Source organism: Punica granatum, chromosome 1, assembly GCF_007655135.1.
Source record: "Punica granatum isolate Tunisia-2019 chromosome 1, ASM765513v2, whole genome shotgun sequence".
Taxonomy (NCBI): Eukaryota; Viridiplantae; Streptophyta; class Magnoliopsida; order Myrtales; family Lythraceae; genus Punica; species Punica granatum.
Genome location: NC_045127.1, coordinates 12426380 through 12444419, shown reverse-complemented (window position 1 = coordinate 12444419; position 18040 = coordinate 12426380). Strand labels below are relative to the sequence as shown.

Genomic DNA, 18040 nt, shown 5'->3' with positions numbered 1-18040 from the left:
TAATCTGTTTGGCTCTTTACTGTGTGAAAAAATTCCATTTTTTATTGATGTTGCCATTATTATCTCTAAAAACAGAAGAATTTTATGATGCAATTTATGTATGTACAATTATTTTCCTACCTATATTATACGATGCAATTATTTTTCAGCCTAAAAAGATGCGACCTATATAGTATGATGCAATTATTTTCCGACCTAAATTGACCAACGGGGGTTTACTCTATGACCTATATTGCATTTTGGAAGGCGCGCAAAATCATAAAATGTCTTGTTAAGATGGAACTAGTAATCTTTTTGTTACATTTTTTAAAAAGGAAATTAAAAACAAATATATGATCTGATTTTTCCTCTCCCAAATGGATTTTTAAATTAATTTATGAATGTGAAACCCGATGGGAGGACTGGACCAATGAGTGGGATTTGAAGAAGTTGCTGGAGATTAGAGGAAATTAAATGAACTCTCTGAGGGGAAATTCAGAGATTGGCAGGACATTTGTATTGAAACTTCAAAGTACACATTTTGACTTTATTTTTATTTTTTAATAATTTCTTTAATAATTTTTTTTTTCCTGTTTGAGTAGCTTTCAATTCTCCTTCTCTTGTTATTATTTTTAAAAAAAAATTCCTTACTTTCACCTGGTTTTTGCTCTTTGCTCCAGTGAAAAGTACCTCAATTGGTGATATGCCTCTCTTGATTCAATCCCCCCGTACCAGACATTATTATGAACTGTTGAACTCATCAAGCAGACATAGATTCTTGTGTCACATCTACGTTTCCAACATTCAAACTTGAATATCAATCCAATTGAAGCATGGAACTGTTTGGTCTCACTGTACTGTCAAAAGGCGCAACATCTGATCTAACAATGGAAACATCGATTGTTCAGTAAAATATAAGTTCGAAGAGCTTATAACATGACACAAGGTCATAGTAACTCTTGCATGAGAGTCGTGCGATACGATAGGTGTGGGTCCCACGTATAGCCCTACATCCAACGATCCCATGACTGTGTTAGCATGACACAATGTCATGCTAAAATTACCACAATTTTGTGACTCAATTGAAGTAATTGATATGTTTAGACCGATCTAAAGTATTGACAAACGAAGTAAATGAAGAAATTTAATTTTCTTTATTTTGAGGAGGGGGACATGATATATATAATAGTACAAGTCACCAACTCAAAATCATGTAGTCCAAAGTTATCTTTGTCTATGAGACTTTATATCATTGCATTTAACTTTCGGTATTCTTGTAATAGGTTATGCATCTCCTTTATAATTGAAGAAAAATTTTCTTTTATTTTACTGAAGTTCCAGATATGAGCTCAAATAATGTTTTCGCACATTAGACAGTAAAAATAAAATAAAATAAGTGTTTTCTTATTGTGAACATTTTTTTTAACTAAAGGGAATACTAGTTGGGAGAATATCACAAAGCAGAGTGGCTATTAACAAAATCTGTACGTGCATTGTATAAGACAATTTTACATACAAAATTCCCAATGTCTAATCTCTAAAGCGAGATGATAATGTTGTTCTTGTTATTATAATCTTCTCTGGAGCATTTTCCCCTATTGTCTGACTTTTGTTATAGAACGAATTTTCACTACCTTATGAATTATCTTTAATATTTAATTATACCGGATAATGCGTAATTTCTACTTAAAAGTCCTTTCTAATTGTTATGATATTATACGATTGAAAATCAATCTATATATAATATGTAATGTTGAAATGGAGAAGGAGGATTAACACCGACCCAAGTCTTTATTACGTGGCTTCTCATGCCCTATGAATATAGCTTGACCCACAAGGAAGATTGACCCATAAACAAAATAAATCCAGTCGTTGTAGCGCTACTCTCCAGACCCCAACTCTCTATTGCATGGCTTTCCATTACCCTATAAACATAGCTTGACCAACAAGGAAGCTTGAACCACTAGAATTAAACAATAAATTCGAAAATAATTTCGGTAACAAAAAATTCAACCAAAACTCCACATTTCCCTCTTTGACTGAAACAAATAAAATTTAAAAAGAATATTCAAACTCTCGAATTTTCCTCTTTGACCCATGAAATAAAACAAAAAAACAAAATATATTGTTGTGAGATGGAGAGAGAGGATTAACGCCGTCGCCCGAATTTTTGAACCCTCAGCTTACTATTGCGTGACTTCTCATTTGCCCAATGTAGATAACCTGACCCACAAGGAATTAAAAAGGTAAAGAAAAAATAATACTTGATTGTGGATAAAATAAACCTTCGCTTTAACACAAATCTACATAGATAAGTATTTAAAACGGACTCATCAGGTTTGAGCAACGAGCCGCCTCCATTTTGTATGATGAGAATTTATCACATAGAATTTTATGGAACTTTTGGAGCATGTAGTTGACCGACTCTTTGTATCCCTCGTACATAACTCAATCTATTGATTACATTTACATTAAATTTTGTAAAAAAAAAGTCAATTCAAGTATAGATATGCACAAAAAAAAAATCACTTTCCACTTTATTTTTCGTCTTGCTTTTTTGTCCAACCCAATAAGCCCTTGTGACCAAAAAAATAAATAAATAAATAAAATTTCATTATGCTTCGTACAAGAGGATTTGTGCAGGCAAGAGTTCGAGATATATATATATATATATATATATATAAGTATTTTAAACTCCTTCAATGTAAACGTCCCTTGCGAACAATGAGAAATTTCGACATAGGTGCTTTGAGTAATGTCTCATGGTTAATCGTGTCTTCTTGTTCCCTGTGATAGGACTGGAAATACCGGTCCGCTTATAAAATCGGCCAATTAATGAATACAAAGCTCAAGTGAGCTATAAAAAGATAACGCAGAATAAGCAATAAACAGGAAAGGAGGCCATGAACCCCAGGAAGGAGGGAGAAGTGGTGTTGACTTCATCAACCGTTGTTGACAATTACTAAAAAAAGCAAAAGATAAAGGTTAAAACGAGAACCCGGTGAGGATTCATTCAGAACATTTCTCTCTCATAAGACGTACTGCATCGATGGATTTGGTTGTCTAATTTTTATTTCTTCTCCTGCTTTCTTTACTCGACAAAGTTCGTTTTAGATACATCTGACAATTATTGAAAATCAAAATTTCTAAAGATATCAGTCCCATGAATTTACCAAGGACCGAGGCCAAAGAAATTATCAAATGTAAAATAAAATAAGTTCTTCAAGATGACAACTGCTACTGATGTTGTTTAATGAAAGGCCAAAGAAATTCATTAATTTAATAATGTAAAGTTTTCAATCTTCAATTTGAATACTGATAAGACCCGAATTCTCTTATTATGAGTATACTCTCATGTCATCCTATTGAACTTTTGTATTTCAGAAGTACCTTATTTTAATACGTTTCAACTCCTTTTATCAGATTTAATAAATTAATTTTCATAAATTAGTGGACTAACTAAACAATAGAATGAGCGGATGTCCACGCAAAGTGCGGGCTGGTGACCAGTATTTTGTCATTCTTCCTCTTATCACCCTCTCTCCCTCTCTCTCAACGTTTCGCCCGTTTCACTAACCATGCATTAACTTTTTTTTGGCAAAGAACCATGCATTGTCTTTGAATCTCATTCAATTAATATACATTTTTGTGTATTAGAATTAATATTGAGTAGAAATTTCTAAACAATCATAATTAGTTAACTAAAGAAACGTTTGACTAATTAGCTGCCTTATTACCTTCTATAAATACGAAAAGGGAGGATTGAAAGCTGATTAATCCCCTATTACCTTCTGTAAATAAGCTAAGGAAGGATTGAAAGCTGTTTAATCCACGTAGAAATACTAGAGTAATTCAAGTGATAGCAGTATAATGCCGGCCGAAGTCATGTCTCAATTTCCAGCCGAAATCACAAATAGCCTGGTGTTCCTTTATCGTTCTTGTTCTTGTGCGGTTTGATCTTGTAGTGTCCAATATTGCTTGTATATTTACTTGCATTGCACTAATGGGTGGTAGCAAAAGTGGGTATGAATTAGGGCAATATGATTCATGTTCCTAATTTAAACTGGTTTTAACTTTTTCTTTTTCTCCTTTTGACAATTTTTGAAGGCACTGAATGTTAAACTAAGATTATGAGTGATTTATAATCATAAGAAGTGTTATAAGAACAAAAGTATTCTATAAATACATGCGTGTTTACATATAATAACTTCCGTCTTTATATAAGACGTCAAAATTGGATCAGTAGTAGGATCCTGCAATAAGGATTCTGCTTGTAATGTCAAAATTAGATCGATGTCCGTTTCTTTTAAATGATGTATTTAGTTTGAGTCCTATAAATAGAAAAAATCAATAATTGGAAAAACTTGATCTCGTAGAAATCTGACTCGATTCGAACTTGAATTAGTCAATATTATTGACATTCCCGATAGTTGGTGAAGCATGCTGAAAAAAATAATATAATACAATTAATGTTCCGTTTGGTTTCGCAGTTAAAATCACAAAAATTTTAACTTTAATTTTAACTCAACACACTACGCAACAAAAATATACATTTTTTAAGTCAAAAATTTTAATTTTAACTTTAACTCAACACACTACACAATCATTTATTATTTTCCACAATTTAAATCAAAGTTATTTTAATTATGAAACCAAATGCACCATTAAATTTTTTTTATTTACATCTAGTGCTTGTATTGGAAAGGAGTCACTGTATTCCCAATCAGATGACATCAACAATGCCCTGAATTTTCGCATTCAGTTTTGAATTTTGCTGTTTTTTTTCTTCTTTTCCGGGTCCTTTTCATTTTTTATAATTGATATATTTTCCCTATAGTCTCTTTTTTTGGTGGAAATTTCCCCTACAGTTTGCCACGATACATTAGAGGTACACAGCGTACCACATGAATATACATGCAAGATATGTAAGCCATCAATTAATCAAGACTAACGGTTAGTTGCGAACTCTGGGCATCTGCACCCAAATTCTAGAAGGAAATATGGGTAAACTCTCTCGTGGAAATTGCGACTTGATTATGAAAAAATAGACAGTAATTTCTCCAAAAATCTTTCGGTAAATTCCTTGAACCTCGACCAGCTTCTCCATGTGTCGAAAATATTGACTTTCTTCTTTATTTTTCTTCACGAGGGCAAACATATTGACTTTATGAAGTATATGAAAGCTGAAAGTACTAAAATTAATTGCTCATATTTCTAGGGCAACTACTTTCCACCCATTTCAAGGCACTGATGGCACCTCTCTACACTGTCCCCGGAATAAAGACACAATCTACCCCACAAAAAAAATAAAAAAACTATCGATGTTTCTAAAATTCTTATAGCTATTCCAAACCTAAAGGTGCAATGAATTTTGCGTGGTCCATGCGACTTAGGACTTTGTTCTCTGAACCGTTTGACGCGTTGATTTCATATTTTCTTGGCGATAAATGGTGAATTATCTTCAAGGGGCAGCTCCATATATGAAGACTTTGGAAAAATACGAGGCCGACAAAAACGTCTGATCCGAATAGAATCCATATAGAGCGCTGTTGAAAAAGATCAAGAGCAGGATTACAGCAAATGAATGAATTTTTGCAACTGTATTTATTCTTATTTGATGGATTGTTATCACGTTGTATCTTCCCTTGCAGCGATGTTAGTGGATTTGTTGTACTTTCTTTTATATGCGCTTTGTAATCTTTCTCTTGATTATTTTATTTTGCATTCGTTTTTGTCATTAATGATCAGTCATTGATTGTTTAGCGGAAAAAAAAGGTATATCGTGAAGGTGCAAACTGGTAAGAGTTTAGGAAAATCATACGAAGGACGTTGATTTTTCTTTCCGTCGTTGCAGCGACACATATATACCCAAATAGCTCCTAAAATAATAGTGACAGTTTTGAACAATTCTACGTGGGTGTAATTTGTCTAAAGTGAAGAAAGATATTCCGGTTGACATTTATAAATTTGAATTTCGGTTACAATAGGAGATTCATAACCTAATACAAGGAAATGGAAAGGAAATTTAAATAAACGGGTACGGATAGTCCCACTGATGAGAATCGAACATGAAACCTCTAGGTTACCAGATAAGGGTGTTAGCCACTGCATTATACTCATTTTTCAATATAAATTTGAATTTGACGGGATAGTTTAAAAGTACTAGCATATATATATATATATATATATATGTATTGAGTTTATAATAAAAACTATATGAATATATAGAGTAAGATGATCATTCCTACCCCCAAAAAAAATTTAAATTACTCGATTTGTAATTACTCTTTGTAGTGTAACCATGGTAAGATGTAGCATCCTCGATAATCACAAGACAAACGTTTGGCTAAAAATCTTTAGTATGTGTCGATGTTCTCCCCGAAATATCTCAAAGCCATGCATCTTGCCTCGGACGCAGATGTTCAATTATTGGACGCAAACTGCATCATCCATATATTTAAATAATTATACCAGAACAATATAATTAGTCAACCATCAATATACCTCAGCCCCATGTTTTATGCAATAAGGTAGGGTAGGGTAGGGTTGCTTCTCCCAGTATTTTAAAGGACCACCTGAGCAGTTGCTTTCGTATGTTCTGGTTTTTCATTTTTCTTTTTCCTTTTGTAAATTGTTAGTCTCTTCATATACCAACATATCCAAAATTAAGGTGGCGAAGGATTGATTTTTAAAATAATTATATATTTATATTAAAAATAAGTCCTGCCCACTATTGGCGGTTAACTATCATTTTCCGCTTGCCAAATAAATATAATACGATCTTATTTGTTTTTAAATCAATGCCTAAGATTCGCCTCTCTAAATGCAATTTAAGGAAAAAAAAAATTACGCTCCTAATTTTTTTAGGGTTGGTATGTCTATCTAACCTAACTTTAAAGCTTCCACGACACAAACACATGTTGATAAGGTTGACTTAATTCCTGTATGGTTAATTATATGAAAATCGGGAAAATGCAGGCGCACATATGTTGGTATACATATGGCGTGAAAGGTCCATAGGTTGATTATGGCCCGTGTAAAATATGTTAAAATATTTTTTAAAAAATATCTATCGAAATAAATAATATTTTCGAACAAAAGGAAGAATCTAATGCGCTTTCGAGGAAGGTATTGCACTGCAATGGAGGTTAGCTAGAACTAGTTTTCAAGTCTTGTCAGCATAAATCACATTGGAAAATGATTGAAAAGTACGTCGAATATTAATGAATTGTTATTTCCTCTTCTTGATCGTTTTGACAAGGAACATTCGAACTTTGTCCGACTAATTCTTGCTACTCATATAACATCCCAAGGACTCACGAAACATATATATATATATATATATATTTAAATATACAATCCATATATATATATATATTTAAATATACAATCCATATATATATATATATATTGTAAAGAGTATTCTCCTTCATGCCAATATGAAAATCCGATTATGAATCTCCCACGTACCAAAGGATTTTTTATCACTCGATTAACAGGCCAACCCTATTTAATTTAGTGCCCTATATATTTCCCGTATTTAATTTAGGGTTGGTCCCTTTCGGTGGCTGACAGTTGAATAATCTTCCCAACTTAGAATTCTTTTTTCCCCGAAATTATTTAATTCTAATCATTTGGAGGCCATAGCCAATCGGCAACCAAAATCTTGAAGCTAAGATTGGCAGAAAATGACCAGCACCACATATCATAAAGAAGTGATTAAGATGTATGTGACATCAATTATTCGGGCAGGGTGTGTTCCATTGCAGGGCGATATCTCATCCGACAGAGAACCATGATTTACGCATTTTAAGTACAAAATGTTTCACACTAAGTACGCAAGCCAGTCAGACATCGGACAGCTATTCATATCACACACCTAGCGCTAGGATCGGGTCTCAATCCATCGATCAAGTTCAATTAGCTCCATCACGAATGAAAGCAGAAGGGGGTCGATTTGACCATGAACGTCACATCTCCATTTTAATTATTATCGTGTCGATAGTTTTGGGGCGAAATCGATTAACAGAGGCCATGCTGGGTCTGAGTCACATTCCTCTTCTGGGGCTCGACGGTTGGATGGGGGCTCTCTGCTGTCTAACCAAACAAAATTAACCGAGGGCCCAATCCAAACGACGACCAAGTGCTGATCATTTGATACGACTATGTATATTCTTTCTGATAAATAATCAGACGACAACCAACTGATCCACCGTAGAGCAATTCTTAAGATGCGGTGGATCTAAGGAGATGAATCCGGTCTATGATGGAGAAAAGATAAAGGCAACATCCATGGAAAAGATGGATGACTCTAGGTGTGAGAAAGTTCCCATGAAAATATACAAACGTCACTGAATTAACAACTCAGGTGACACCAGGACAAGCATTTAGTTACGTAACGGGGTCACCTGCGATGCCAAGTAACACTGAAGAACAAGCTTCAAGTTTCCCGTTTATCGAAGACATCAATGAAGTTAGATTTCAGAATATGCCTGTGTTCTTTACGCTCACCCCTGAAATAAGAGAAGGGCGGAGATTTCTCTCTCAAGTATGGAGATAGTTAGCAGCCATCATCAGCTCCAGTGTCAGCTCAGGCTCGATGTGGAACTCGCTCTCCTTGCCACTGGCAAAGCAGAAACACTGATAAGCAAATGGATGTAATTACATGAGGCACAATATTAGAAAGTTAGTCTCGTGCTGATGCAGCTTTCTCAAACTAATCTTGGATGGAATCGTAGTTCCTGCTGACTCTTCCAGTCGACATTCATGCAAATTTCCATACTAATTTTCGCTTGACATACTTATGTCCAGACTGAAGAAAAGGCAAGCCTGAGACTCTTTTGCGGGCAAACTCATGGAAAAACTGCTTCCCACTAGCCACTCGGCAAGAACGTGCAATTAGTGAAAAACATTGTGACAACCTCAGTAAGGGCTTTACTGAGCAACTTCACTGTAAAGAATTACAGAAGAAACAATGAACTCCATGCACATTTACACAATGTTTGTATGCATCTTAATTAACTCTTCTTTTGGATGGAGGGAATTGACGGGGCAGGATTTTTCCTTCTTTTGGGAGAATCTGATTTGATTGTAATTTATTACATTTTCCTAAGGATAAAAATGGAGAAAATTGGACACAGTAGAAACATAAAGTACATAAGGTTTGGTGCATTTCTTTGACCCTCTAAATTGAAGGATTTGGAGGGAGAGCAAACTTCTTAAAAGAGAAAAGGATAATTTTGCCCAGTGCGACTGCGAAAGAAGGTGCTAAAGAATGGGCATTCGCATTTCTAGGGAGCTTCTTTGGTCCTTTAAGGAACCGTTCCAGCTCTTTGCAAGCTACTGATCAACTTTTTGTAGCGCCCCTTATCACTGAAAAATTTCACCACAATAAAGTTGGTACAATGTCATATACACACAAGGACGGTTCGTTAAAAGAGACTGGATAATTTTCTGGCATTTCTATCCAATCCAAACAATGGAGAGTATTCTCCTCTCCCTTTCTTCTTCCTTTCAATATAATCCGAGCCACATAATCTTATTAAGAAAGGCTGCCGTCAATAGTTCATTGAATCAACAGTATGGGATCGATCGATATCGAATGCCTTCGAACTGCGAGTCCGAAGTTTATGGATCAACCCGACAACCCATAACCGATAGCAAATTCTATGAATTATTCACATTCAAATGAGGAATTCCATATCCGAAAATGAATCAGAGTTCTCCACAGCCACAATCATGTCCATCATTCAGCCGAACAGAAAAGGATCAATGTGAAGGCATCAAACGAAGCTCAGAGCTATGCAACTTCTCAAACGATCAAAGAACGGAAAAGCCGCAGATTCATCACAAATATCACAAAAATTCCCACAGAATCATAGCTTTCCCGGAGATGGGGCTCAATTGAATAATCAGTACAATGGAGAGTTCACTTACCTAGCATACTGAAGAGACCAGTGGAAGTACTGGCATATCTTCTCGAGGATGGTGGTGCTGATCTCCGGGAACGTCACTTCGCCCAGCTGCGTCTCCGCGAAGCTCCCTGCGGGCAAAAAAAATAAAAATAAAAGCAGAAATCTCGAAATTCACTCCTCCGATCGGAAACCTTGAGAATCCGTTCAGTCTCTGAGGAAAGGAAAGAACAAGGAACCGAGGGAAATTCAGGAGCCGGCCGGAGGAACCTGGAGAAGTGAGCATGTTGCGGATGGTCTGAGAAACCATGGCGGCCCTCTTGTCGACCACGAACTCGAAACCCTCGGCGCTGATCAGCTTCACGGTATCCTCCTTCCTCATCTTCTACTCGAAGCTCTTCCGGTAACGGCGACGGCGGAGGATCAGAAGCCCCGTGGATAAGTATATCGCGGTCCGTCTGACCTACGTTTCGGCTGAGGATGAGGAGCTCCGCCGCGAAGAGGGACGTGATCAGGTGCGGTCAAGCTCTGCTTCCTAATCTAGGACCACTAGTCAAAGCTTGCCACGTGGATTCCCATGCATTAGAAGATGGGCTCGGCCCACGATGTTCTGGCGGGCCGGTAGAAGAGGCCCATGGGCTTTCTCACCTGACACGCCGCTCACCACCACTCCTTTCCTTCTCCCGAAGCGTCGGGATGTTTTTCTCATCCTCTCGTCGGAAATGTTAATACCCGAAAAACGAATTAGTCTGCTGTTGCAACTGTGGTCGGGGAGGCTTATTCCGTCAAGGGACCCCGATTTTCGATCCAATTTTCCCTCTCCTCCCTCCTCTGCTTCTGAGTTCCGGGAAATCTCCGAATTTGCTCTGAACTGGTCCGATTTGCTTGCAATTCCGTCCGACCCCAGTTTGAATTTGACGGTTGATTGAGGTAAGCGACCGCCATTTCGAGCCTTTATTTGATTTCATCACCTGGGCAGCTCCGAAGATGTCATATTTTTATCAATGAAGTGTACAAGAAAGAGGTTTCGATTGTTTTGTTGCCCATTTGGGGAGTTATCATGAATTGCCACAAAGTTGGGTATTTCCCGGACGAGGTTGTCCTCCAAATATTGGCCCGGTTGCCCATTAAGTCCCTTTTCAGGGCCAAAATCGTATGCAAGCTCTGGCACAGGTTGGTGTCGGAGGAGTACTTTGTTCATCTCTACAATGAACTCTCGGTGAGGAACTCGATGGTTCTGGTTGAGGTTTCGGACTCATCGGAGTCGACTAACATGAGCTTGATCTGTGTTGATAACCTTCGTGGTGTCTCTGAATTGAGCCTTGATTTCTTGAAAGACCGGGTTAAGGTTAGGGCTTCTTGTAACGGATTGCTGTGCTGCTCCAGCATACCGGATAAGGGCATTTTCTATGTCTGCAACCCTATGACCCGAGAGTTTAGGCTGCTCCCGAGAAGTAGGGAGAGGCCTGTGACGAGGTTTTACCCTGACGGAGAAGCAGCCTTGGTGGGCCTAGCTTGTGATTTGCCGGGACAGAAGTACAATGTCGTGCTGGCTGGTTATCATCGAACTTTCGGGCACAGGCCTGATGGGACCTTTATTTGTTCGGTGTTCGACTCTGAGTCAAGCAAGTGGAGGAAGTTCGTCTCTTTGCAGGACGAGCACTTCACCCACATGAGCAAGAACCAGGTGGTGTTTGTCAATGGGGCTCTCCATTGGCTCACTGGCAGTGCTTGTATACTCATCCTTGATTTGAATTATGATCTTTGGAGGAAGATGCAGCTGCCCGATGAGGTTGGCAGAGGGCCAGGGAACAGGGTCTACTTGCTCGAGTCCGATGGGTATTTGTCGGTGATTCAGATCTCAGAGGCATGGATGAACATCTGGGTGTTGAAGAATTACGAGAGGGAGGATTGGAATTTGGTGGATCGGGTAAGTCTTAGATGCATAAGAGGTTTGGTGCCAGGAATCTTCCCGATCAGTCAAACTCAGGAGTATGTACTTTTGGCCACTCACAAGCAGATTTTGGTGTACCAGAGGAAGAGCAGAGTGTGGAAGGAAATGTATTCTGTGAAGAACGGGTCCACGCTACCTCTGTGGTTTTCAGCGCACTCATTTCGGAGCACAATCTTCTCCTGCCAGTGAGGTGATGTTCACTCCAGTCCCATCCAATTTAATGGATTTTGTGTACATAGCATCCGATTTATAACAAATACTGCTGTTAGATCGATTATTATTGTCTGTTGATTTCATAAGGTTGTCTTGTATTGCTCCTGTTAAATTGAGTTGCTGTGTAAATGTGCAAAAATGTAGCACTCCAGATCTTGGCAATAATAAATTTGATCATTTCTCTTTCAAATTGCCATATTTTCTTTCAGGAATAATAGTTATTTTCTCTGTTAATGGCTATTGATAATTCTGTTCTCTTTTTTCTCCTTTTTGATATATTTCTGATAGCCTCTGCATCTTCCTTTTGCGTTTTACCCTAAAACCCAGTCTTAGAGAATCATGTGTCTTTAGTATGCCTTGAATCTATCAGATATTCTGATGAAGGAAGCTAGGACTTAGACCGTGAGTTTTCAAATTGGAAGCAACATCTCCTTCATTTATGAAAAAGAAGACATCTTGGTGCCATGTTGATTTTAGTAAGATTCGATTAGCCTGGTGCTGAAAATGATCGGCGTTGAGGCCTCTGATGTCAAGCTAACATCAGTAATCTTGTCAAAGTAGAGCATACGAAGAAAGCAAGCAAATCTTCGACGGCGGAATTTTTTTCTAGAAGAGTTTCTGTCAAATCCTCCTAGTTATCCTCATAAAAGTCTTCCCGACTAGGAGGATTTAACAGAATGTTAGTAGGGTAATTAAGCACGCTTTGTGGCAGGATATAACATTTTTGTCTTCTGGAGACATAGGTAGATGCAGTTGAGGTGGGGCACTTCGATCTTCTTTCACTGTTACGTGGAGTTGTCGTTATTAGTGATGCATTGCTGTAACCAGTGAGTCGGGCTATTGTCTATTAAAGAGAGGCCACAGCACAACCTCGGTGCATTAGCTAGAAATTGTTTGCGTTGCTGGTTTTACTGCGACAGGTCACATATTACTAGCCCACTCTTGGATGGAAAGAAAGGGAGGGAAGAAGGAAGAGAAGCATAAGCCGAAATGACCCCGTTGGCCCAACAAAAAACTTTCTCTGAACTTTCTCAGAGATTAACGATCTGTCTTCTTCATTTTAACCGATCCAGAAGTGTGTCACACTCTTTCTAGTGAACTGCATCATGAGTTATTCCGGTCGGCGGTGAATTTTGGTGTTTCAAGCGAATGGACAAAGGAAGTGCCAATGATTTGTGTTATCTTATGACAGTCGTTTATTTTAAACGGGCAAGGTCGAATTGGCAACTTTTGAAAGCAAAGTCTGTTTCATTGACGGTGACTCTTATGAAATCACCTGGCGTCGTAAAATCTTGATCATGGTTCAGAAAATTGCCTGCTATTTTCAAGCAGATAAGCACTCCAATCATCGATCTCGTGAGTGCATTATGCCATATGAACATAATAGCAAGGCATGCAGAATTGATAACAATTTCGGAACGAGCATTAAGGTACAAAGACAAATTACTGACCCGCGCTACGGTAGCTTTTCTAATAACCGATTTACGGTCCAGAGTAGCTACCTAACATTTGAATGGAGAGTTCGAGATGCTACCTGAGAATCGTGATCGGCAAGGGATCTTTTCTCATTTTAAAAGATCACCTGCTTGACTATATTTTTACGCAGAAAGATTGACAAATCGAGAAGGATTGGCGCATTTCTTTGAGGTTGTAGATCAAATATTTGGCTTTATGTCAGTCCAAGAACAGGACAACGTCAATACCAAGGTTCCGAACGTATCAGTAAAAGCAACTGGTTGCCACATTACCACTGACGGTGCATGCAGCATTAACAGCAAGCAAGAACTCATGCGAGATCGATCTGCATGGTCTATTGACATGCTTTACGCAATGTGATTGACTTTGCGGAAAATGATAGGCAGATGGAAAATTAGTCGAGGAACTGGTCTAATTTGCAAGGTTTAACAAATGACATGAAAAATTCTTAATATACTTAACTTCTGGTATGCACATTAAAATTCATCAGCTTTAAAACCATAACTGATGAGGTGAAATTTTGCAGATTTCCCAGTCCAGTCCTGCTTTTGTTTGAGGCTTTGCGATCATTCATAGCTTGAAATCATTCACTGATCATTAACTTCGGGTTAAAGAAAGACTCCCGCAATCTCTTGCCAATGGGATATAACACTGCATTGAGCCATCCTGCGAATGAACTAGATGCACCATCTATGCGATTAGTTTCCAGTAGGTATTGTTCCATTGACAAGTAACCTCGAAATGCTTCTCTTTCTAACCTCGAGGTCGACATCGAAGGAGTCCCCCGATTTGCCTTGACGGTGGTCATGAATACGCTCTATGCGACTCGAAAGCTGCAGGGCCAATCAGATATCACGGATTTGTATCAGGTGTCTGATGATCATTGGAGTAATAGGGCTCGTCGATCGGTAAAATAGTAGGCAAACTTGGCTCCAGCTAGGCATTTCAAACAGTTCCCTTTGTTAATCGAGACTCAATATTATCGTGTTTTTTTCTTTCAGTTATCCTGAATGTTGCTTATTGACTGTCGTCATCAATGAGATTGTCACACACTGAATTTCTTCAAGAATCATTGTCCCTTCTAAGATCCGAATGAAGCAACAAATCCAAGAAGCATTTCTTTCACTCCGTGTGAATCTCGCTATGCTTGTGTAAAAATGTAAAGTCTGCAGAGATCATTGAAATCATCTTAAGAAATCACCTTCTTGTACGGTAAGCGAGTAGCTGAAGTATTAACTAACTCGAGTTTTACAAAGTCCAGTTAGGTGATTGACAATGGAACTTAAGATTGCCTCATAAGTAACTTGATCATGTTTAAGATATTGTCAGAGAGTTAGAAGCAGAATAAGCACTTCAATTATGAATATCATGATTGCATTATACTATCTTAACAATGTTCAGGCATGTCGAGTCGATAACAGTTCCAATGGAGAACTCGAGCAACATAGGAGAATGTCAATACCACGGATGACGTATAACAAGTGAACATGCAAGATCATCCCATGTGGTCTTGGCATGTTCTATGCAATGTGATTGACCTCGAGAAGAAAGAAGGAAAGGCAGTTAACTGGACTCTGAAGTGCCGCAAGTGGCAGATGAACTTATTCCAGAGGTTGAGAAAATGAGTAGGGACCTTAATGACTGAGGCGGTTGGTTTATCAGTCATCGCAGAGGCCTCTTTTAATTTCCAAGATTTACTGAATTATATGACAATATCTCGGGTATTGACAGATGAGTAGCTCAAAGGACCTCAATAAGGAAATGTTGGCTACTGGTGGCTGGAACATGGAAGGACAATAAATCAACTGATGGTCTTTTCTCCTATTGTAATTAGAGCTCTTACGACCTTTCAACTCGGTTCCAAGAATAATGCAGAAGATTTATACAAGCATAAAAGATACCTGGAAGTGCCAATTTCATCGGTTTCTCAATAAACATCTGGTATGCACATTAAATTCATCAGTTCTAAAACCAAAACTGATTGAGATGAAATCTGCAGAATCCAGCACAAGTTTCCAATAACCTCGAAATGCTTTTCTTTCTGTGTTTCTCTTTCTAATCTCGAGGTCGGTCCGGCCCTCAGAGGACAAATAAGCATTGAACGAGGCCCATCATCTTCGAGATGATGTGACACACATAGGACCTGATAAGAATTTAACTGCTCAGGCCAACAAAGAGGACCAATGAGAAATGACCACAACATCTGAGGGTTTGACTGCATGAGAAATAAGTCGGAGGACCAAAGTCTAAAAATACTTGAGTTTTCTTCTGCATTATAACCGAAATAACTACCTCCCGCTTAACAGTTCACATATAAACCAATGATGTCAGACTTTAGCTCCTCTCTCCCTCTCTCGCGTCACACAGTTGAAAGTAAATCAAAGGTAATCCGATTCTCATCAGCTTTTCGTTTCGCTCCTTCTCTTTGATTTCTACAGCCTCTTACTTCTCTAATTGTCAGGGGGTCATTCATGTCCGATGATGATCGTGCTCGCACTCTTTCTGGAAGTTGTTCCAGCGCCTTGCAACTAGCCAGTTTCATCATAAGAGTTGATGAAAAGATCGAGAGCTTGTTGAACGATGTAAAAGCGGAAGGCAATGATGAGATGATTCATGATGTTGAGTCAGTGAAGAGCAACCGAGAAAGCATGAAAAGAAAGATGCATCACCTGATCAAAACATTAGATGAGACCTTCAATGGCCACGAGTGCCCTGAAGAGGGTCTACCAATCTTGGAGGCAATTATTCATTGGATCTTCAAGAAGGAGGAAGGAATCAATGCTAAACTGGACAAGCACCGTGAACTTCTCGAAGGCTTACAATACAAGAAGTCCAGGACATCAAGTGAACTTCCAAGCGATCTTGATCAATCTGGTGATGTGCCAGAACTGTTAAATTTGAGTGCACAGCCCCAACAAGGGACAGCCAGCCACCAGATAGATACATCTGTTCGCACCAATCTCGGGATCTCGACTAGTACTGGATTGGTGAACGAAGAAGAATCTAAAGAAGATCAGAGGAGTCCATATAAGTCGTTCGGTGATTTTTCCAATCCCAATAAGTTTCCTGATGTCAGCTCTACCAAGGAAGATGAGAAAGACGATGGAGAAGCTCCAAAGTTAGCCATCGAGATTGAGGAAATTGAGCAGTCCACCAAGGACCTGATGGCTCAATTTGACAATTGTGAGGAACGGCTTTTGCTCTTGCTCCTCTGGATCATCGTCTTATTGTCTATCCACAAGATGGTCATGTCCAAGTTCCAGGAGTTCAAGTCATCCTTGGAATCACTTGCCCGGAAAAACAGCAAGGCCAAGCTTTTCAAGAGGTTGCACTATTTGGCAATACAGGCGGATGACAAATTCAAGAAGATGGAGGCAAATGTAAGTCAAAAACTGCAGAAAGACCAACGAGGATCTATCATGGAATTGCAGCGTGTGCCTTATGACTTGCGCAAACAGACTGATGGACTGGCCGGAGAGGTGCTTGATTGCTTCATCGAGCTGGTTGTTAGATTGGACAGTTTCATGAACTATGTGGGTAATCTCGAGTCACAATCTCTAGTGAAGGGAGCATTTTCGGCATTGAAGCAGATCATGAAGGATATCAAATTTGAACTAATGGCTACTAGAAAGAAGATCAAGCAACTAGCGACCCTGTTGTCTTCGACTCAACTCTACAAATACAGTGAATATGGCTCGATTGTAAGAGATCTCATTGATGCTTGTGGAATCTCATCCCACGAAGTATTAGGTAAACAGCAGGATGAACTGGGCTTTACATAGGTGCTCTGATTAGCCTTTTTTCGTTAGTGGAGACTCAATGTTTCCGTGTTTTCTTCAGTTTTCCCTGCGGGTCGTATTGGTCCGGCCCATCAAGTTGTTCGACAAACTCCCAGAGATTGTCACATAGAAAATTACTTCAAGAATTATTGTCCATTCCAAGATCCAAATGTGCGAACTCTGCCTCCTTCGAACTAACGAATCCAAGAAGTATTTCTTGCACTCCTAGTACTGAAACTTGCAATGCTTGTTAAAAATGTGAAATCTGCAAGAGATCATCAAAATCGTAGTAATGAATCACCCGCTAACTTGTACACTGAGCAGGTAGTTGAACAGATTAACTAATTAGAGTTTTACAGAGTCCCTCAAGGTGATTAACACAAGCCAAGGTCAACCAGTCGGCTTGCTCTATAGCAAAGCTATGAGATATGGTCATCTCTTAATGAGAATTTTATTAGTAATTTGGAAATATATTATAGGTTGTGTAGCGACAATAATGCAGAAACAAACCCAAGATCGAGAATTCCAAACACGAGCAAGCCAAGCAACAAAATAGAGTAGAGAGATCGAGGAGAATCAAGAGACTGAGATTTTTGCGTGGTAAAACCTGAAGCGGGAAACGTCCACGGTGCAAGATCTAAAGAAGTATTAGTATAAAACTTTGGAAGAGTAAACCAGTAGGCCAAACTGGGCTTCATTTAGGCTCTTCGATATAGTTTTCTGCGTGA

At 38.6% G+C, this 18040-nt stretch overlaps 2 protein-coding genes across 3 annotated transcripts; one reads left to right on the top strand and one right to left on the bottom strand.

The window, feature by feature from the left end:
- Positions 1 to 8132: 8132 nt before the first annotated feature.
- Positions 8133 to 10401, bottom strand: LOC116215000 (elongin-C). Of its 2 annotated transcripts, none has more exons than XM_031550548.1 (3): positions 10161 to 10401; positions 9916 to 10021; positions 8133 to 8602 (listed from the first exon to the last, which is right to left on the bottom strand). In XM_031550548.1, the coding sequence occupies exons 1-3, from the start codon at positions 10270 to 10272 to the stop codon at positions 8524 to 8526; spliced, it is 297 nt and encodes a 98-aa protein (XP_031406408.1). In that variant the 5' UTR covers positions 10273 to 10401; the 3' UTR covers positions 8133 to 8523. The 2 variants fall into 2 exon arrangements, with proteins under 2 accessions (XP_031406408.1, XP_031406418.1); XM_031550558.1 differs by lacking the exon at positions 8133 to 8602 and adding an exon at positions 8891 to 9351 and having other exon boundaries at positions 10161 to 10395.
- A 184-nt stretch (positions 10402 to 10585) lies between these two features.
- Positions 10586 to 12247, top strand: LOC116214986 (F-box protein At5g49610-like). The gene has a single exon (XM_031550538.1). The coding sequence runs from the start codon at positions 10951 to 10953 to the stop codon at positions 12031 to 12033; it is 1083 nt and encodes a 360-aa protein (XP_031406398.1). The 5' UTR covers positions 10586 to 10950; the 3' UTR covers positions 12034 to 12247.
- The last annotated feature ends 5793 nt before the right edge of the window (positions 12248 to 18040 follow it).

Coding starts and splice junctions, on each gene's coding strand:
- LOC116215000 (XM_031550548.1), bottom strand. CDS start 10,272: ATGAGGAAGGAGGATACCGTGAAGCTGATCAGCGCCGAGGGTTTCGAG. Junction 10,022..10,160: donor CAACATGCTCACTTCTCCAG/GTTCCTCCGGCC, acceptor TTTTGCCCGCAG/GGAGCTTCGCGGAGACGCAG. Junction 8,603..9,915: donor TGGTCTCTTCAGTATGCTAG/GTAAGTGAACTC, acceptor CTGCTTTGCCAG/TGGCAAGGAGAGCGAGTTCC.
- LOC116214986 (XM_031550538.1), top strand. CDS start 10,951: ATGAATTGCCACAAAGTTGGGTATTTCCCGGACGAGGTTGTCCTCCAA.